This window comes from Humulus lupulus, chromosome 4, assembly GCF_963169125.1.
Source record: "Humulus lupulus chromosome 4, drHumLupu1.1, whole genome shotgun sequence".
Classification (NCBI taxonomy): domain Eukaryota; kingdom Viridiplantae; phylum Streptophyta; class Magnoliopsida; order Rosales; family Cannabaceae; genus Humulus; species Humulus lupulus.
The window spans coordinates 197,311,536-197,333,910 of record NC_084796.1 but is presented as its reverse complement, the minus strand read 5'-3'; the positions used below and the strand labels follow the sequence as shown (position 1 = coordinate 197,333,910).

The window sequence follows — 22,375 nt, the reverse complement described above, 5'->3', positions numbered from 1 at the left end:
CTTCAAACCAGCTCCAACACCTCACAGAAATCATCTCATCCTCCCAGACGTTTTACTGCTGTGGCTTCCTCTTCAGTTAATCCAGTTTATGCTATTTCCCTCAAAGACCTTTGGCATCAAAGATTAGGACATCCCTCTAGAAATGTTTTAAATCAAGTCCTGAGATTGTCAAATGTAAAATGTCCAATTAATGAAACTCATATGTTTTGTGATGCATGCCAATTCGGCAAGTCTCATGCACTTCCTTTCCAACAATCTATTACTAGAGCTGCTGCATTATTAGACTTGGTACATACTGACTTCTGGGGAGCCGCACCAATAGCATCTCACACCAACTTTAGATTTTATATACATTTCGTTGACGATTATAGCCGCTATACCTGGTTTTATCCTCTCAAAAAGAAATCTGATGCATTATCAGCCTTCATACAATTTAAGAATATGGCAGAAACTTAGTTTGGGAGGAAAATTAAATGCCTTAGAACAAACCAAGGAGGAGAGTATCAAGCGTTTATTGGCTTTACCAAAGATCATGGTATTACAATGCAGCACAAATGTCCTCATACATCAGCTCAAAATGGTAGAGCTGAGCGAAAACACCGCCACATTGTAGAGACTGGATTAACACTACTTGCTCAGGCACAAATGCCACTAAAGTACTGGTCTGATGCTTTCCAAACCGCTGTTTACTTAATAAACAGGCTCCCTTCACCAACTCTTCACCATAAATCATCGTATGAAATAATTCATAACAAAACCCCAGACTACAAGTTCCTCAAAGTGTTCGGGTCAGCCTGTTTCCCATGCCTTCGTGCCTATCAAACACACAAATTCCAGTTCCATTCCATCAAATGCGTTAGCTTGGGTTACAGTGATGTGTACAAAGGCTACAAATGCTTAAGTCCTCATGGCCGAATCTACATCTCTAGGCATGTAATATTCAACGAAAAGGAGTTTCCATTCTCTGCTGGGTTTCTAAACAACTATCAAGCTGAACAACAAGTGTTGATTTCCACTCCTTCCAGCTGGTTTAATCTCCCATTTCCATCCTCTACATCGAATGAGTTCCTTGCAGCACCACCAAATCGGGTCAATGCATCCCCAGAACAGGTACGTTCTTCGCCTATCTCAGATAATGACAGTAAAAAATCTGGCATGCTTAATAGTGTTTCTGGTGTGATTTCTGAACAACAAAATGAGGATATTATCACAGGTTCGGCTACAGCACTTTCACCTCTTGAGGATTAGACTACCTCATCAAATATTGGGGCCCCAGATGATACCAGCCACGATTCGCATACTGTTTCAGCCTCAACAAAGTCATTATAGCCATCACATCCCATGCTCACTCGCTCCAAAGCAGGGATTTTCAAACCCAAAACTTACATCGGCCAAGCTGGGTTTTCTCTAGATTGTCATGAGCCTTATTTCGTTCAAGAAGCGTTGCAACATAAAGGGTGGAAAACTGCCATGAGTGATGAAATGGCAGCTCTTAAAAGGAATCAAACATGGCAGCTGGTGCCTCCTTCTCCAAACTACAATGTGGTCGGAAATAAGTGGATCTACAAAATTAAGTATAACGCAGATGGAAGCTTTCAAAGATTTAAAGCACGGTTAGTAGCCAAGGGGTTTCATCAATGCCCAGGAGTAGATTTTGGAGAAACTTTTAGTCCAGTGGTTAAAGTCTCTACAGTTCGTGTTATACTCACTATTGCAGTCGCTCATAACTGGGACATTAGACAACTTGACATAAATAACGCTTTCTTGAACGGAACATTGGATGAAGATGTATATATGGTTCAACCCCAAGGTTTTGAAGAACCTACTAAGCCTCATTATGTATGTAAGTTGCAGAAAGCAATCTATGGATTAAAACAAGCTCCAAGAGCTTGGTATGATTAGTTAAAGTCCACTTTACTGCAATGGGGATTTACAAGTTCAAAGGCAGATTCCTCCTTGTTCATGATGAGACATCCTAGGCATGTAATCATGGTTCTAATCTATGTGGACGACATAATTGTTACTGGGAGTGATTCAAAGGAACTAGGACAGTTCATTAATCGGCTGAACAAAGTTTTCTCCCTCAAGGATTTAGGTGCCTTAAACTATTTCCTTGGAATTGAAGTTTTCAGAGATGCCACTGGATTATATCTATCTCAAGGGAAGTATGTTTCAGATCTATTACAGAGAGTTAACATGGCAAATTTAAAGCCATGTTCTACTCCAATGACAGCCAATAAACCTCTTTCAATACAAGATGGAGAACCCATGACATATCCATTTCTATATCGAAGCGTCATAGGAGCACTTCAGTATCTCAGCCACACTAGACCTGACATTTCTTTTGCTGTAAACAAACTCAGTCAGTTCCTAAAATGTCCCTCAAATACTCACAGGAGTGCTGCCAAACGTGTTCTGAGATATCTCAAAGGAACTCTGCATCACTGTATTCACATTTCTCCCTGCGATAGGCTGTCTCTTATTGGTTTGCATGTTGCCCAGATGATCGAAGATCAACTGCTGGTTATTGTATATTTCTAGGTGATTCCCTCATATCATGGAGTTCAAAGAAGCAAACTGTGGTGGCTAGATCAAGTACCGAGTCTGAATATAGAGCATTAGCTCAGCTGGCAACAGAAATCGCATGGATTCAAGAGTTACTAAGAGAAATCAAATTTAAATCACCAGCAGCTCCAGTAATATGGTGTGATAATATGAGTGCAAGTGCACTAGCAGCCAATCCCGTCTACCACGCAAGAACAAAGCACATTGAGTTGGATGTCCATTTTATAAGAGATAAAGTCATACAAAAGGAACTTGAGATACGCTATGTGCCATCACATGACCAGATAGCTGATTGCCTAACGAAAGGACTTCCACACGCTCGGTTCTAGTACTTGATTGACAAGCTCAGAATCATTTCATCTCCTCTTTGCTTGAGGGGTGGTGTCAAGAAATAAATATACAGGGGCACATTAGGAACAATTGTTTTACTGCTTTGGGTCCTTCCATTCTGTTAGGCACTTTGTCATGCATAGAAATCTGTATTCTGTTTGCTTGATATACGTGTAATCATTGTATTGGGTTCTCCCTTGTGTACGGCCTTGGCCCTATCAGTAAAAATGCAATTCTCCTCTGTCAGCAACATTTGAGCTGATAGAATCATTTTACACAATATCTCAATATATTCACTTAACAAAACTATGGCCTGAAGTGTTCTCAAACTCCAAAGAGAAAAAGGGTCACTTTTGTTTCTCATTCCTACTCTTCTCCATGGTTCTTTATAGCTGTGGATGAGTAATATAAGTCGAATCCATGCATTTCATGGAGGAGAATATGAATAATTGTGGTACACGTATTTTGTGTTATTGACATGGACTATCTTATTTTATACCAACGTCTTCCTTTGTCATGTTAACCTTTTTAGAACCTGTCACTTTCCTATGATTCTGAAATTTGGGAGAAATAATAATTCAAACCCAGTAGTGTTGGAGACACCAATTGAGATTTAACAATGAGATTGATTTTTATATAAAAGAGGAAAGGGTCTTAACTCTTAAGTCTAACAATGTGCAGTTCATTCATTCCCACCCTTATTCCCAACATACCTGCCTCTGCCTTTCACACAAGTTTAATCAGTACAAAGCGGAACATTTCCAAATTCATTTCACCTGGAAAAAGGGATAGATTGAATTCAATGAAGGATTGACAAGATTTTATTATTGAAGATTCTAAGCAAACTATGACTGTAAGTCTTTTTTTTTTTCCCGTCTGGATGATCTAAGATTCATGGGCTTATCCTGTTCAAGTAATTTACCCACTTCATACTTCTTCACACCCTCTTCCATTTTAACGAGGAATTTTTTTTTTGTTGGAGTTGACCATTTTTTCTGTGTTTATTATGCTATTTATGCATATATTCACTTTTGGTCAACTATTTGATGAATTGGTCTCCATTTCTTCTCATTAATTTCATTTGGATCAGCTCCTTTTCATAGATGAACAGTGAACATATTTATTACGAGAGATGAGCAAGAAGCCTATTTGCTACAAATTAAAACAATTATCTTTTTTTTTTGTTGACCAATAGCAAAGATATGGTCAAAATTGTGTTTTTGGTTTAATATCATCGGCAACTTGCATGCCCTATTTAAAGTGTTATTTAAGAATACTTGAGATTTTGTTTTTCTTTGAAGGTTGCACTGATAATGATATGTGATCCGGTGGGTTTGAACTTTTATGCTGTGTCTGTGACTAGGAGGGACATTTAGAAAAATGGGTTTTCCTTTCCAAACAATTTAATATGCATCTGGAACTCACAGGTTTAACTATTCCTTTCACCTAAAAGAAAAGACCCTCTTTATAGCTTTCAACACTCACTACTTTTTTTTTTCCTTCCCTTGTTCCCTCCTTTTCCCACATGACTTCTTATGGTTTAGATTGCTTGAATCATGTGCTCTGTTCCATCTTATTGCAGATATAAGCTGGTGACTGAAACCAAAGCATTTCCTTTTCTCTGAGCGCTATGGCTTCTTGTGCATCAAAATCTGTAAGGTTTGGCCATCTACACACATTATTTTTCTTCTTTTATTTATCTAATTTTATAATCTGTAGTGTACACACTCTAGTTAAAATTGTATTCCATTTCTTATACTCCTAGTTGTTATCTGGATTATTTTCGTAGAGACTGCTACAATTTCAGATTTCTTGATGATCTTGAATTGCCAAAGTTCAAACTAGACAAAGAACGTTATATATTCAAGCTTACCTCCATGATGGATAGGAAAATTGCACCCAACCTCAGATCCAAGAAGCCTGAAAACAACAAAACAGGAAGAACTTTGCGAGTAAAAGAACTTTCAAGAGTATTTTCTGAGGATTATGAGGTAGTGGAGAAGTTGGTATTGGATCCACGAGGACCGGTTGTGAGCAAATGGAACAAAATTTTCTTAGTAGCATGTTTGGTCTCTCTGTTTGTTGATCCTTTGTTCTTTTTCCTGCCAACTGTGAGGAAAAATTATTGCATTGGTATATCCTTACCCCTTGAATCTTCTCTCACAGTCATTAGGTCACTAGTGGATGCATTTTACATAGTTCAGATTTTCATTCGGTTTAGAACAGCTTATGTTGCTCCTTCCTCTAGAGTATTTGGTAGAGGAGAGCTTGTTATTGACCCCAGAAAGATTTCTTCAAGGTACCTTCGCAGACATTTTTGGCCTGATCTTGTGGCTGCGCTGCCCGTTCCACAGGTATGCACTTTTTCTCCACTAGCTTTTACCATCTGTTTTCTTATAGCAATCTAAAACAGAGTAATAACAATAAATAAGTCAATGCAGAAGAGAGAAATAGCGAATTGTTGCAACTTAACGTCTGCAAGCTCTAACTTGTACTGAAATGTAGAATATACATTGGAAATGCTATAACTTTGTTCTTTTAATCATATCAGGTGATAATTTGGGCAGCAATTCCATATCTGAGAGGTTCAAGATTGATTAATTCGAGAAATATTCTTCGGCTCACCATCATTTTACAGTATCTCTTGCGCCTTTATATTATTTTTCCACTTTCGTCTCAAATTGTCAAGGCCACCGGGGTTGTGACAGAAACAGCATGGGCTGGAGCAGCATATAATCTTATGCTCTACATGATGGCAAGCCATGTAAGTTTGTGTCTATAAAAAAGCATCAGTATTTCTTCATATCTGATCTCATATGTGATTGATCTCAAAATAATCATTGCTAATATGCCTATGCCAAAACCTAAAACAGAATTCAACTTTGAGTTTGCTAATTTCTATGTTTCAACCAGGTTTTGGGGTCCTGTTGGTATCTCTTAGCAACGGAGCGTCAAGAACAATGTTGGACTCATGTTTGTAGTCTTGAATATCCAAAGTGCCGAAATTGGTATTTCGATTGCCGCATTGCCAATCACAACGACAGAGTTGAGTGGTTCAAGGAAAGCAATATCTCAAGGCATTGTGTCTTGGGTAGTCAATTATTCGATTATGGTATCTACGGCGAGGCTTTAAAATTTGGAGTTCTGTCATCAGACTTCTTCAACAAGTATTTCTATTGCCTTTGGTGGGGACTAAAAAATCTAAGGTACCTGAATCATAGATGAATTATTCATTTCGGCTTACCATGTTCTTGATCTTCTGACCATTTTGTCTATCTAAATATTGCAGCTCTCTGGGACAGAATCTTCTTACAAGCACTATTGTTGGAGAAATTACTTTTGCCATTATCGTTGCCATTTTAGGATTGGTCCTCTTCTCACTGCTCATTGGGAATATGCAAGTAAGTCTAAGTACTTGAATATTTGTTGCATACAAATCCAAACTTCTCAAACAATAATCACACTATAAAATCAAACTTCACAGATTATAAATTCAGTTGCAGTCTATATAAAATCAAATCATACTACTTATAAATTCATTTTCAGTTCATATAAATTGAATCATGGAGACTATAGTATAAACCCATTTGCACTTCATACTATAAACCAAGCTAAAAAGATTATAAATTCATTTGCCGTGTATGAATTATCAAACTTCACAGAATCTGAAATATAAATTTGATATGCAATTCAATCAATTTTACTTTCCTTGATCAATAGACATACCTTCAATCAACAACCGTGAGACTGGAAGAATGGAGGATCAGGAGAACCGATACAGAACAATGGATGCGTCACAGGCAGTTACCACATGAACTAAAGCAGAATGTTCGAAGATACGATCAGTACCGATGGATCGCAACCAGGGGAGTTGACGAAGAAGCCATTCTCAAAGACCTCCCGGTCGATCTCCGTCGAGATATCAAGCGCCACCTCTGTCTCGATCTAGTTCGACAAGTAAGTCTCTCCCAATTCTTGTCAAATTGATTACCAATAACCTAAATTGATCTGAACCTTCAATATTCTCCTCTTCAGGTTCCACTTTTCGATCAAATGGACGAGAAGACGCTTGACGCGATCTGCGAAAGGCTTAAACCCACACTTAGCACCGCCGGAACATGCCTGGTCCGAGAAGGCGATCCTGTCAACGAAATGCTCTTCATTATCCGAGGCCACTTGGATTCGTGCACCACAAACGGTGGCCGTACCGGGTTCTTCAACTCATGCCGGATCGGTCCCGGCGAGTTCTGCGGCGAGGAGCTACTGACGTGGGCGCTTGATCCTCGTCCCGGCGTGGTGCTCCCGTCGTCTACGCGTACCGTGAAAGCCATTGCACAAGTCGAGGCCTTCGCTCTGATCGCTGAGGATCTGAAATTCGTGGCGGCTCAGTTCCGGCGACTCCACAGCAAACAGATTAGGCAAACGTTTAGGTTCCACTCCCCTCAATGGCGAACATGGGCGGCTTGCTTCGTACAAGCGGCGTGGTTTCGGTACAAGAGAAGGAAGGAAGCTTCGGAGCTGAAGAAGATGGAGAGTTTCAACTCATCATCATCATCGTTGCCATCGTCGGAGGATCGATCGCTATCGGAGGAGAGATCCGGTCCGGCAAGCTCAGGAGTAGGGTTAGGATTTGCATATAAGGGAAAACTGAGTGGAAGCATTAGAAGCGGGAGCAAGAGGTTAGGAACCGAGTTTGAGATTCTCAGCTCGTTGAAGAAGCCAGCTGAGCCCGATTTTACCGTTGAAGACGATAGAAGAACTTGACAGAATTATTTGGCGCCAAATAGTTATTATTTGTTTTTTTGGGTAAATTTTTTTGATAATAAAAATAAAATTAGAGTGAAAACTGTTGAATAAAACATAAAAAATATATATTTAATTTATTGCATATTTCTATATAAATATCTATTTATATATAAAAAAAAGTGTAATATCTCTTTATATAAAAAGTATGTAGTTACCAAAAATTATTAAATTCTTGATTTTAATCATTTTTTATTGTTAACTTGAAAGGAATATTCCAAAAATTTAAAACTAAATAAGAATAAATATTTATTATTTACATGAATATAAATTAAAATTTTATAAAATATAATAATATTTAATATAAGACTACATATTTAAAGATTATATTAATATAAATTTAAATTCAAATTTTATAAAATATCATTATTATAATAATATATAAATAATAATACAATCTTAATTTATTACCAATTATATTAATATAAATATAAATATTATAAAACATAATTATAACAATAATATATTGTTACACCCAAAATTCGGCACTTTTATGTGGAGGCCTGCGAAGCAATGACGTGTCAAGACAAAACCCCAAGGCATGACAGTCGCCACTAGCCGTCGTAAAGAGTGGCTTTCGCCACTTCCCCAATACTCAAGAAGAGAAAGGACACACTAGTGCCGACCTACTTCTCCCATTGCGTGAAGCCAAATGATCCCCAAATGGCCACACCAACACAATTTGTAAGAAGAAAATGGCTCTAGCCAATCGCCCTAGCCAGACACACAAGTTGGATGAACGCACACCACAAGGACCTGCTAAAGTCGCTATCGAATGCAGCTAATCCCCGAGGCCCCTCGCCGGTCACTGCTTGCTGGCGGCCTTCGCCACCTGAGCCTCCTTTCGGACCAGAGTGCGCCTTCAACCATTAAATTAACAGGACATGTCAAACTTCCAATTTTGGTGAGACACAAATCTGTATCCAAGCCAAGTGTACCAAGATTTAGCATGATCGGGAAACAAGGTGCCACCGTCCGCCCTACCAATCTCCACGGCTATAAATAGTGCAACCCGCACAGTAGCAAGGGGGGGAATCGAGAGAAAAACAAGTCAGTACATGTTCATTTATGGAGAGAGCTTCTACTCTCCATTATTGTAATTGCAACAAAAGCAAGATTAAACTTAGCTTGCTCTTGAGGGTTAAAAGTTCATAAATAATAATGATTAAAGTGGACGTAGGTTATCTCTTTTGGGCCGAACCACTATAAATCTCTTTCTCATTCATTTACAACTGCATTTATTTCTATTTTCTTTAGCTCACTGTTCATCATTAAAGATCTACTTTGAGATATTACACACAAACGACTCTTCATTTTTCACTCCATGTGAGTTGACAAAAAAACAAGTCAACATTTTGGCGCTTTCATTGAGAGTGTGAGTTTCAGAGTCAGATCTTCTCACCTACTACCCAAGGTGCCCCACCCCTTCGCTGGTCATGGCACCTAGGCGTGGTCCGGCTAAAGAAATCGGCTCTGTGGCCCACCGAATCTTCCTCCACCGCAGAACGCTGAGGATGACCCTCGTGAGAACCACGATGAAGGCAGTGGCGACCACCACCCACAACAGCTCGAGCCGGCATGGGAGGGCGTCGCTACCCTGAGAGAAGAGATGACACGGCTGGGTGCCATGAATGTCGCTGCTGTAGCTGAGATGGCTGCACAGCGATGGGACATGGAACATCGACAATGAGAGGTGACCCTCGCTTTGAGACGGCCATACACATGGCAGTGAGTGATATAGTAGTTTTTATAGTGTTTTAGAGAGTTGTTTTAGGAAAATTTTGAGCTTATATAGTTATATTTGTGTAGTATGATGCTTTTGTTGTCTGTGTTTGATAATATTTTAGGATTTATGGAAATATTGATAAATGACTGTGTTTGGTGAAAAAAAGACATTTGAGTTGTGGTGCTAAGCATTAGAGCTGCGGCGGTGCGATTAGACAGAGACACCAAATTCTGAGAAGTTGAGGGCTGCGGCGCTACCATCCTGAGCCGCGACGCCATTAGTTGGAGAATTAGGGCCGCGTTGCACATGCATTAGAGCTGTGATGCTTGTTCAGGCAGAGATGAGACGATTTCGATTCTTGGACACGAACCGCAACACCTCAGACGGTTAGAGTTCAAATTAGGGCATTTTACGCAAGGGCAAAAGTGGAATTCCACATTCAGAACACAAACAACTATATAAGCAACATTATGATGATTTTTGAAGGGGAACCCTAAGTAGAGACTCAAGAAAACACTATGTGGAGGCAAAAGCTTGAAGATCAACTATGTAACGACCCAAAATCGCTAATAAGGCTTAAGGGCCTTGATTAGTGTGCCAGGAGGGCATGTTGGGATTTATGTGTGATTTTATGAGTTAAATGCATGGTTATGATTTAAAGCATGTTATTTGACTATTTATTTATCTGTGATGCATGACTATGTGTATTAGTATGCATGTAGGCCTTGACTGTGTTTGAAGGGCATAACTGTAATTTTGGCCTTGTTGGGCATAACTGCGTCGATATGTGATAATTGTATTCTGTGAATTGTACCACGTGGGTGTGGTTGTATTATTGTGATGCACGTGCCGAGACGGTCCTAGAGAGCTAGTTAACTCAAGAGTCACGACGGGAATTCTATACCCGGCTCGGGAGGAGCCTAGGGGTACCTCGGGAATTTTATGGTTAAGTTGAGATTTAGCGGGTAATGGTTATTGGAGATTTAGTAACCTGGGTAACCATTAGTAACTGCTGAGAGTAACAAGTTTTAGAAAGAAAATGGCAGAAATGAAATAGAAATGAAAAGACTTAAGTACCCTTGAGGTTTAGGTGGGAAAGGATAGGCAAGGAGGGGCAAAATGGTCATTTGGTTGGGAATTAGATAAATGGCAGCTGGTTTTATGGGGTACACGGTTTGGGGCTTAACCATTTTGGTCTTGATAGAGTTTGAAGAGAAGAGAAAAGAGAGGGAAAAGCTAGGGCATGAGGAAGAAGAAGAAGAAGAAGAAGAGAAGGAGAAGTTGGAGACTTAGGAGATGAATCAAGGATGCATAGGGTTGGATTCTTCATTCAAGGTAAGGATTCTAAGTAAATTTAAGGCTTGCTTTTGATATGGTTTGAGGAATTAAAGCATTTTGAAGTTTGATTAAGTTTGTTTTTGGGTTTAATATTTTCTGAAGTTGAAAATCAAAGATGTGGATTTTGGGGATTTGATTGTGTGTTTGGGTTTCTTTGATTGTGTTTCTGAGTTGTTAAATGATTCCTATGAAGTTTGGAATTGAGTTTTGGGGTTGAGATATGAGTTTGGGCTGTTTTGGGGGTATTTTGGATGAAGGAATTGAAGGTGAGAAACCCAGAAATTTCGGGTTCGTAAGGGCGCGCCGCGGCCCTGTTCTTGGGCGCCGCGGCGCAAGGTTGGTTCCAGGGGAGGTGTGGCCTCTGACTTGTTAAGCGCCGCGGCCCTGTAGGGCTGAGCCGCGGCGCTAGGCCATTTTCAGGACACCAAAATTTGCATTTTTCAGCTTTTGCTCCGGGGGTTCGGGGGATGTTTCCGATGAACTGTTTTAGGAATTTGGGAGTCCCGAGAGTGTGGGATTGGTCCCGGGAGGCGGTTTTTGATTTGATTAGTATTGAGGGATGTTTCTTGTGTGTTGTGACTAGGTTCTTTGAGAGGCTCGTGCTAGAGGACCGTGCTCGCGGCTTTGGTGCATCAGGAGGCTCGGAATGCAGGTAAGAAAACTATAACACCCGAGGTTAGGGCATGGCCCCAGATTGTATTATGTGCAAATGTTTAGACCTTAAATGAATCATGATGTGTGTGAATGATTATTTCGAATGTACTATATGTGTGATTATGATGAAATGAGCGGCAAGGGCCGAGTACGGCGTAAGCCGGGGCGGCCGTGGGCCGAGTACGGCGTAAGCCGGGGCGGCCGTGGGCCGAAAGTAACACCTAGCACATGGGATGCTATAGTCAGGGCGGGGCCCGGTGGATACATGTATTATGCTATATTCAGGGTGGGACCCAAGGGATACATGAGTTATCCTCGCGGTGAGAACCGATACCCCAGGGCTTTGGTAAGGCCTCTGGGGCGGCATGGCCGTGTTTGCTTAGTCTAATGGTTGACTTGTTTATATGTGGATTATCTGTTATGATAAATTGTATAAATGCATATGTTATGTTCTGCATGAGTTTTCTTGCTGGGCTTCGGCTCACGGGTGCTCTGTGTTGCAGGTAAGGGCAATGATTGAGTCAACCAACCATGAGTACGGAGAGCATGAAGCGACGCGTACATGTTTGGCCTGCCCGACTGCTTTGGTTGGGGGTTTATTCAAAAATGGCTGTAATAACCTATGATTTTATGATTTCTCAACTGTAACCTTATTTCAAGATGTAATTAGTTTTCAAACCTTATTTTGGGATCCCAAATGTTTAATAATAGAAGTTTTAATGAAACGACGCATTTTCAAAGATTCCAGCCTTAACTTTTAACTAGTCACACTTTTGTTTCAAAACCTCGGTTAGCGAGTTCATTGCACACTGTTTTGTCTTAAAAACTCACTTAGTAACGGCTCTAAGGAAGTAGGGCGTTACAAACTAGTTTCTATCATTCTTTTTATTCTTCTTCTTTTACTTTTACTTTTTCTTGTAGTGATGTTTATATTTAGTTTGATGGATTTGATTATGTTTAGCATGCCCTAATTTCTTATTTATAGTCTTAATGGATTCTTCTCGAAACCTTATGATTATCTAATGAAGTTTTATGAATTTCCTATCAATATTGTGAATTAATTGTCTTGTGTTTAATGCTTGCGATTAATTGGTCACTAAATGCATGATTTATATGATTTTAACCTGAGATCTGAGAAGTAAAGGATAAATATGCTATAGTAAAATTATGATAGATTTATATTGGATGAGAGTAGCTGTATGATTTGTGCAGCTTAGGGATTATGTGTTTAATGCCTGCGATATGTTAATTTACCACATAGATGTAGGAGATTTGCTTATTGTAGAGAGTTATAGGTCCTAGTAAGAATATAATTTACAATCATAATCCGCTATCACAATAAAGATTTGAATTCTTAAATTTACATTAGAGAGGCATAGGTGGATAGTTGATGATGTTAATAACCCTAATTCTTATTCCATTGAATTAATATTTTAATATTGAGTTCTCTATTGTTCTGGTTTTTTGTTTTATTTTGTTTATTTTTAGTAAAGTCTATATTCATTATTCGACAAATCAATTAGAAATAAAGTTTGATTCTTGGTAATTAGTAATAGTCCTCATGGGAACGATACTCTACTTACTATTTTATTACTTGTTACAATTGCATATACTTGCGTACATAATTTCCACAACAAGTTTTTGGTACTGTTGTCAGGGACTGTATTATTAATATCAACATAGTTGATTTTTATTCTAACTTGGTTTTTATTTACAATTCTAATTTGGTTTGTGTTGTAATATTGTGCTTTCAGGAAACATAGGTATATGCGATGAAGTAGACAATAGGAACTGGTACTGGTAGATCTTGAAATAGAGAGAACTTGCAAACAAAATCGAAGGATTAAAAAAAGGTTGGACTTTGATATGGTGGAAAATCAGGGGAATGCAGCTACTGCTATTAATATTCCAAATGTTGCAAAGGTCCTTGTGAAACAAGGACCAAGGACTCTTAGAGATTATGTGATTCCCACTGTCACGGGAGTGCATTATGCATTAGACACCCCACAGTTGCTGCTAATAACTTTGAGATCAAGCCAACAATATTACAAATGGTGCAGTCCACTGTTCAATTTGGGGGGTTGCCTACTGAAGAACCAAATTTGCATGTAGCCAATTTCCTGGAATTGAGTGCATATTTTAAGATGAATGGGGTGAGTGATGATGCAATTAGACTGAGATTATTCTCATTTTCCCTAAGAGACCGAGCAAAGAGTTGGTTAATTTCACTGCAAGCCAATTCTATTACAACATGGGAGGAACTAGCCCAGAAGTTCCTTGCAAAGCTTTTCCCTCCAGCAAAAGCTGCAAAGTTGAGAGGGGAAATTAATAATTTCTGCCAGATGGAGGAGGAATTGCTGTATGATGCATGAGAGAGATTCAAAGAGCTGTTAAGGAAGTACCCTCATCATGGTCTAGAGAAGTGGATGTTGGTTCACAATTTTTACAGTGGGTTAAATGGTACTACTCGTACAATAATTAATGCAGCAACAAGGGGTGCGTTGATGAGTAAGAGTGCTAATGAGACATATGAATTACGGGAAGAGATGGCTATGAACAATTATCAGTGGCCTAATAAGAGGGGACAAACAAAGAAGGTGGCTGGTATGATTGAATTGGATGCTATTTCCTTGCTTACAACTCAAGTGATGACTTTAACGAAACAATTACAATATAGCAATCTTTCATCATAAGCCATGCAAGTACAAAATATATGTGAAGTATGTGGGAGTGCTCATCCACTAAATTAGTGCCCTGCCTTAGATATGAATAACATGCCCATGGAAGAAGTGCAAGCAATAGGGAATTTCCAAAGGCCAGCCAACAATCCCTTTTCAATGTCATACAACCAAGGTTGGAAGAACCATCCAAAATTTTCCTGGAAGTACAACCAAGCCACACAACAACCCTATCCTCAAACCCAACAATAGTACCAACCTCCACAAAATAACTAGCCTTTCCCTCAGCCCTAACAATTTTATCACAACCTCCACTTGGTTTTTATCAACCACAAAATAGACTACCACAACAACCAATGCCCATGAAACAACCTGAAGCACAACCTGATGTACTAAACCAATTCATGACCGAAACTAGGGCATCTATAAGGAGTTTGTAGGCTCAGATCGGTTAGTTGGCTACTTTGATGCCTAGCACTACAGAAGTAAATCCTAAAGAACAGTGCAAGGCCATAACCTTGTGGAGTGGAACACAGTATGAAGAGCCATGAGAGAATCTGTCAGAGAAGGTGAGTCAGGAATAGAAGACACAAGGCACATCAGAAAAGAAGTCTAGTGAAGAGGAGGTTATTGAAGGCCTTACAGAGAAATAAGTGGTACCACCAATGAGCATTGAGCATCATATCAAGATTCAATATCCACAGAGGCTCTGTAAGCAGAATCTAGAGAAATAGTTTGTGAAGTTTTTGGAGGTGTTCAAGAAGCTACATATTAACATACCTTTTGTTGAAGCACTAGAACAGATGCCTAGCTATGTCAAGTTTTTGAAGGAGATCTTGTCTAATAAGAAGAAGATGGGAGATTATGAAACTTTAGCATTGACTGAAGAGTGTAGTTCCATTCTACAAAGAAAGCTCCCACAAAAGTTAAGAGATCCTGCCAGCTTTGCTATACCATGCACCATTGGGGAATTTTAATGCAAGCATGTGTTGTGTGATCTGGGGCAAGTATAAATTTGATGCCATTGTCTGTATTTCGCAGACTTGGGTCGGGAGAAAAAAGGTCCACAATAGTTACATTACAGTTGGCGGATCGACCAGTTAAGCACCTAAGAGGTATTATAGAAGATGTGTTGGTGGAAGTGGATAAGTTTATTTTTCTAGCGGATTTCATTGTTCTGGACATGGAGGAGGATGAAAAAGTCCCAATTATTCCAGGAGACCATTTTTAGCAACTGGGCAAGCTTTGATAGATCTGCAAAAATGAGAATTACGGTTAAGAGTACAAGGTGATTAAGTAGTATTCAATGTATTCAAGACCATGACTTATCCAAGGTCAAGTGATAGTTTCTATTCTGTTGATGTGATAGATGGAGTGGTGGCAAGATAGAAGTTGGTTAAAGATCCTCTTGAATTGAGTCTTACAGTTGATGATGTAGATGAAGAGGATAACGAGGGGGCAGTGAATTATATGAATTGGATTAAATCTTATGGACTATTGAGTGAGAAAAGGTATGAATAACTTGGTCAAGGGCCTAAGAGACCATTACCTTCTATTGAGAAACCACTTCTAGAGTTGAAAGCTTTACCAGATCATTTACGATATGCATATCTTGGAGAAAAGGAGACCCTTCCAGTTATAGTCTCTTCATCTCCCTCTGAGGTGGAGGTAGAAAAGTTACTAAGGGTATTACGAGTTCATAAGACTTCCATTGGATGGACTCTAGCTAATATAAGGGGAATAAGCCCATCTACTGTGATGCATAGAGTTTTTATTGAAGATGATGCTAAACGACAATTGATGCTCATAGACGATTAAATCCAACAATGAAGAAAGTGGTAAGAAAAGAATTTCTAAAGTGGTTAAATGCGGGAGTGATTTACCCAATATTAGATAGTGCATGGGTGAGTCCAGTGCAAGTGGTTCCAAAGAAAGGTGGAATGACAGTGGTAAAGAATGAGAACAATGAATTGATTCCAACTCGTACTGTGACAAGTTGGAGAATTTGTATTGATTACCGTAAACTGAATAAATCCACTAGAAAATACCACTTTCCTTTGCCATTTTTTGATCAAATGTTTGATAGGTTGCTAGGCCACAACTATTATTGTTTCTTGGATGGGTGTTCAGGATACAATCAAATTGCTATCGCACCTGAGGATCAAGAGAAGACCACGTTTACTTGTTCGTATGGTACTTTTGCTTTTAGGAGGATGCCATTTGGACTTTGTAATGCATCTGCAACTTTTCAAAGGTGTATGATGGCCATATTTTCTAACATGGTACAGAAGGGTATTGAAATCTTTATGGATGGCTTTTCAATCTATGGTTTGTCTTTTGATAATTGCTTAGCCAATTTGGAGCTTGTTCTAAAGAGATTTGAGGAATCAAATTTAGTCTTGAACTGGAAGAAGTGCCACTTTATGGTAAATGAGGGAACTTTTCCAGGGCATAAAATTTCAAGTAAGGGTATTGAGGTGGATCGGGCCAAAATTTCAACTATTTAGAATTGATCACCTTCTGTCTCAGTGAAAGGGGTTAGAAGCTTTCTTGGTAATGCTGGGTTTTACAGAAGATTTCTTAAATACATTTTAAAGATTTTGAAGCCTTTATCTACATCGTTAATGAATGGGGTACCTTTTAAATTTGATGAGAAGTGTCGCCATGCATTTACGATACTTAAGGAGAATTGACTTCAGCGTCGATAGTTGTTGCACCTACTTGGGATATGCCTTTTGAGTTAATGTGTGATGCAAGTGACAATGTGGTAGGAGCAATGTTGGGTTAGCGAGTTAACAAGGTGTTTAGAACAATTTATTATGCAAGTCGCACCTTGAATGATGCTCAAATTAATTATGCGACTACGAAAAATGAACTCTTGGCCATTGTGTTTGCTTTTGATAAGTTTGGGCCATACCTCATTGGGAATAAGGTATTTGTATACATTGATAATTCTGCTATTAAATACCTTATGACCAAGAAAAATGCAAAGCCTTGACTTATTCATTGGGTATTATTGTTGAAAGAGTTTCACATGGAGATTCGAGATAAGAAAGGGATTGGAAATATGGTAGCTGATCATCTGTCTAGATTTGAGGTGGATGAGAGTTCAAGTATGTAAGTGGTGAAGATAAATGATGTTTTTCTAGATGAGCAGTTATTTGAAGTAAAGGAAAATAATGATATGCCGTGGTTTGCTGACTATGTTAACTTCTTGGCTGCCAACATAGTACCTCCTGAGATGTCAAGGAAACAATTCAAGAAATTTTATTCCGAGGTTAAACCCTATTATTGGGAGGAGCCTATTCTATACAACCATTGTCCAGATGAAGTCATTCGCCATTGTGTACCGGAAGATGAAATGGTATCCATTCTAACTCATTGCTACACTCTCCATTGCGGTGGTCACTTTGGAGCTTCAAGGACAGGGGCAAATGTATTACAATGTGGATTTTATTGGCCTACTTTGTTTAAAGATGCTAATACTTTTGTTAAATCTTTTGATCACTGTCAACACACTGAAAACTCTCAAGGAGAAATGAAATGCCTTTAAATGCTATTCTAGAAGTGGAACTATTTGATGTGTGGGGGATTGACTTCATGGGACCTTTTCTGTCATCTTACAAAAATAAGTACATTTTGCTCGCTGCGGACTATGTTTCTAAATGGATGGAAGTAGAAACAAATCCTACCAATGACGGTAAGGTTGTTCTAAATTTTCTCCACAAACACATATTTACTTAATTTGGAACTCAACGAGCTATTCTAAGGGATAAAGGGAGTCATTTTTGTAACAACCGTTTTGATGCTCTCCTTGCTTGGTATGGAATAAGGCATAGAACCACTTTAACTTATCATCCACAATCTAATGACCAAGTAGAAGTGTCTAACAGAGAAGTGAAGAGTATCTTGAAAAAACAGTTAATAGCTCAAGAAAAGATTGGTCTAAAATGCTTGATGATGCATTATGGGCATATAGAACAACATTCAAGACTCCATTTGGCATGTCTCCTTATCGACTAGTTTTTGGAAAAGCATATCATTTACCAGTGGAGTTAGAGTATAGAGCCTATTTGGAAATGAGGCAATTGAATATGGATTTGAAAATATCTGGACAAAATAGGCTCATGGAAATAAATAAAGGTGTTTCCTTATGGATCAGTGGAATTGCAAGGCAAAAGTAACGAAACTTTCAAAGTGAATGGTCAGCGAGTGAAGCCATACCTGGGTGGTCACATTGATCAAGCCAAGTCCATCATCCAGTTGAAATGCTTATGAAAAGGAGGCCATCTTCTGGCTAAATGACGTTAACAACAGCGCCATTGGGAGGCATCCCAAGTTTTTTTTTTTTTTTATAATTTTGTTCGTTTATTTTGTTTTAATTATATATATATTTTTTAATGTTTGGTGTTAAATTTTTATGTTGTTTTAGTTTTTCTTTAGAATTTGGGAATTTTAGACTTTAGATTGTAAATATGAACTGTGGAAATCATGAAAACTATTAATTTTTTTTTAAAAGTATGAATTCTCTCAAAGTAGGAAATTTTGAGAAATTTGGGGATTGATTGTGGGTTTTCAAGTTGAGAAAGATTGGTTTGTTTGAGTTGTGTGCTTATGGTATAGTTGAGCCTAAATGACTTTTTATTTACCTACCTGAGCTTAAGCCTTTCGTTATATGCTGAAAAAATCACTTTGATTCTTGAGCATGTGTTATCATATTATGGGGAGATTGATGAATTATGCAAGCATATGAAATACTTTGTTTTGATGGAATGATTTTTAAGATTTTACATGTATATGGTATTGTGATTGTGTTATTTATAGGTTAAGCCTGATTGCTATAGCAAATATTGAAGTTGATTACTGAATTAATTTTGCTGAAATTCTAGAAAAATTCAGGTGAAAAATTATGAGCATGTATTGCATGGTGTTTCTTAGGTTGAGGCTTGTTAGGTTATAACTTGATTCATGTATATTTGTTAGTTTGTTTTAAAAAGTGTCAATAGGTTTTACTCGAGGACGAGTAAAAGTTAAGTTTGGGGGAGTTTGATAGAGTAGTTTTTATAGTCTTAAAGAGAGTTGTTTTAGGGAATTTTTGAGCTTATTTAGTTATATTTGTACAGTATGATACTTTTGTTGCCTGTGTTTGATAATATTTCAGGATTTATGGAAAAATTGATAAATGATCGTGATTGGCCTCGAAAAGATGTGATTTGGTGAAAAAAAGACATTTAAGTCGTTATGCTGAGCATAAGAGCCGTGGTGCTACTTTAGACAGAGACGCCAAATTTTGAGAAGTTGAGGGACACGACGCAACCTTTCTAAGCCGCAGTGCCATTAGTTGGAGAATTAAGGCCGCAATGCACATGCATTAGAGCCGCGACACTTGTTCAGGCAGAGATGAGTCGATTTTGATATTTGGACATGGGCCGCGACACTTCATTATTGGGTCGCGACGCCTCAGACGGTCAAAGTGTGAGTTAGGGCATTTTATGTAGGGGCAAAAGTGGAATTTCACATTCAGAACACAAACAACTATATAAGCAACATTATGATGATTTTTGAAGGGGAAACCTAAGGATAGACTCAAGAAAACACTTTGTGGAGGCAAAAGCTTGGAGATCGACTAGTTTCTATCATTATTTTTCTTCTTCTTCTTTTACTTTCTCTTGTAGTGATGTTTATATTTTGTTTGATGGATTTGATTATGTTTAGCATGACGTAATCTCTTATTTATGGTCTTAATGGATGAAACCTTATGATTATCTAATGAAGTTTTTATGAATTTCCTATCAATATTGTGAATTATTTGTCTTGTGTTTCACGCTTATGATTAATTGGTCACAAGATGCATGATTTATATGATTTTAACCCGAGATCTAAGAAGTGAAGAATACATATGCTATAATAAAATAATGATAGATTTATATTGGATGAGAGTGTTGGTTTTTATTGATCAAATCAGAGATTATGCGCAGCGGAACAACAATCAAATTGTCAGATTAATCCCATAAGATTTCTAGATCTACTTCTTCACACTCATATATATATTGAATCAAGGACAAGAATAGAAACATTACCTCAGGTCCTTCCTTGCTGCTATCTTTTCGTATGGCTGAATCCTTGAGATCTCACACCAAGATCTTCCAAAATGTTCTCAGTCACCCAAAGAACGAGTGTGGGCTCGCTATACAAATAATAGGCAATAACTATTTATCAGATATTCTCAACACATGATATCTGATAAAGTTTGGACCTAGGTTTTGTGAAGAACAATGACCTTTGTATTTGTCACTGTTCTCTTTCTCTGAGAGAATCCTAGATATTTTTCTATCCCTGAAAACTTACGTTCTGTGAAAACTGATATCCCATATTTAATAATATCCAATATATTAAAATATTTGTTATTTTAAACAAATTCAAAATAACTGATCAGTTATCAGATTTTTGTTTAAATAATAATATTTTAATCATATTAAAATATCTCATTATTTATTTAATATTTAAATAACTAAAATTGTGGAATCAAGAGACTCAGTCCTTCTCTTATGCGTGTAGCACAGTTCCTGTGCACTGTGCCACACGTGTACCACATGCATGTGCAGGCATGTGATTTTTCCCAATTTTATTATTATTTAAATACCAAAAATCCCAAAAATAAATTAATTCAAAATTAATTATATTTCTGATAATTCAAATAATTAATTAATTCTTAATTAATTAATTACACATAATTAATCAATAATTATGTTTGATACATAGAAAAATATTTTACTTATCACATAAGTCATTTTTGCCCATTTTTGTATTTGCCTTTGACAGTGATTGTTTGAGCCATTTCGGGGACCATGGACCTATAACATTAAGCTCCAATAAATTGAAACTAAATAATTAAACTCTTTAATTATAATAGTTAATTTATTAATTATGATATTACTCCACTATAAATTCAGAATTGCACTCTTTATGTTATAGATATACTTTTACAGAAATATTTTTCTTAAGTCGTCCATTGATATAACCATCTTACAATAGTTCAACCCTCTAATTAATTAGTTCATAAATTAGAATGGAAGAATTACCATTTTACCTTTCTAATTTACTTCTTATTCCTTAAGTTCCATTAATTCACTAGTGAATAATTAATCTATAATCTAATTATAGATTTGAGCTCAAAATCATTCAGTTCCAGAATTAACCCTTAAGGGAACTAATATACGATCCGTTAGGAAAGATTAGATTCCGTATTGTTGATACATGTTCCCAGCCATCCATGATATTAAATCTCCAAAACAAAAGTCATTAGCCTCATTCTTTGAAGAGACCTTAACGAATGAATCAAAAGATTTAATAAACATGAACAGGAGTTCATGCACACTCAGGATTCAGGTTGATCTATAAATGATCATCAGTTATGATATGAATTACAAGTCTTTATTGTTAAATGGTTTTTGGATAAAGACTTTAATTCACATCGGTCCTTGTCATATATAATCATATTATATAAAGCACCTTTACCGAGATGTCTTACCACATCAATAATCCGAATCTAGATTATTTGTATCATAATGATACTCAGTAAACCGTACTTACAACTCCAATTAAAAAATTCCATAACTTTAATTTGTTGTTGTTGACTATTTTTATTCATTCATGTGATCTTAATTCTCTCGTACTAATACAAGATCACATCCTCAATAATGAATATGGAATTTTTCTGATATTTACAAAATTATTCAAACAATAATTTAACAATCCAAATATGACAATAATAATAAACCATTGTATTTATTTATTCACAGAAAAAACAAATGTCTTTATATGCTTTTAGGACACACTCCTAACAGAGAGTAGTTGTATAATTTGTGTAGCTTAGAGATTGCGTGTTTAATGCCTGAGATATGTTAATTTACCACAAAGATGTAGGAGATTTGCTTATTGTAGAGAGTTATAGGTCCTAGTAAGAATATAATTTACAATTGTAATCCGCTATCACAATAGTGATAGGAATTCTTTAATTCACATTAGAGAGACATAGGTGGATAGTTGACGAAGTTAATAACCCTAATTCTTATTCCATTGAATTAATATTTTAGTAGTGAGATCTTTATTGTTCTGGTTTATTGTTTTATTTTGTTTAGGTTTAGTAAAGTCTATATTCATTATTCGACAAATCAATTAGAAATAAAGATTGATTCTTGGTAATTAGTAATAGTCCTCGTGGGAATGATACTCTACTTACTATTTTATTACTTGTTACACTTGCGTATACTTGCATGCA

At 37.4% G+C, this 22,375-nt stretch overlaps 1 protein-coding gene and 1 non-coding gene across 4 annotated transcripts; one reads left to right on the top strand and one right to left on the bottom strand.

Moving 5' to 3' along the window:
• The first annotated feature begins 3,375 nt into the window (after positions 1-3,375).
• LOC133831096 (protein CNGC15b-like) lies at positions 3,376-7,741 on the top strand. Of its 3 annotated transcripts, none has more exons than XM_062261268.1 (8): positions 3,376-3,748; positions 4,478-4,554; positions 4,685-5,249; positions 5,447-5,659; positions 5,809-6,101; positions 6,185-6,296; positions 6,616-6,852; positions 6,931-7,741. In XM_062261268.1, exons 2-8 carry the CDS (start codon positions 4,526-4,528, stop codon positions 7,657-7,659), a joined length of 2,178 nt encoding a protein of 725 aa, XP_062117252.1. In that variant the 5' UTR covers positions 3,376-3,748; positions 4,478-4,525; the 3' UTR covers positions 7,660-7,741. The 3 variants fall into 3 exon arrangements, with proteins under 3 accessions (XP_062117252.1, XP_062117253.1, XP_062117250.1); XM_062261269.1 differs by having other exon boundaries at positions 4,197-4,554; positions 4,703-5,249; XM_062261266.1 differs by having other exon boundaries at positions 4,197-4,554.
• A 5,984-nt stretch (positions 7,742-13,725) lies between these two features.
• LOC133833272 (small nucleolar RNA R71) lies at positions 13,726-13,832 on the bottom strand. Its single transcript, XR_009892664.1, has one exon. It is a non-coding gene; the product is annotated as a small nucleolar RNA R71 (small nucleolar RNA).
• Between the last annotated feature and the right edge of the window lie 8,543 nt (positions 13,833-22,375).

What these genes read in the sequence shown, in the direction of transcription:
- LOC133831096 (XM_062261268.1), top strand. Translation starts at nt 4,526, where the DNA reads ATGGCTTCTTGTGCATCAAAATCTGTAAG. An exon ending in TCTACATGATGGCAAGCCAT is followed by an intron (nt 5,660 to 5,808) that starts GTAAGTTTGTGT and finishes TGTTTCAACCAG; the next exon opens with GTTTTGGGGTCCTGTTGGTA. An exon ending in TGGGGACTAAAAAATCTAAG is followed by an intron (nt 6,102 to 6,184) that starts GTACCTGAATCA and finishes TAAATATTGCAG; the next exon opens with CTCTCTGGGACAGAATCTTC.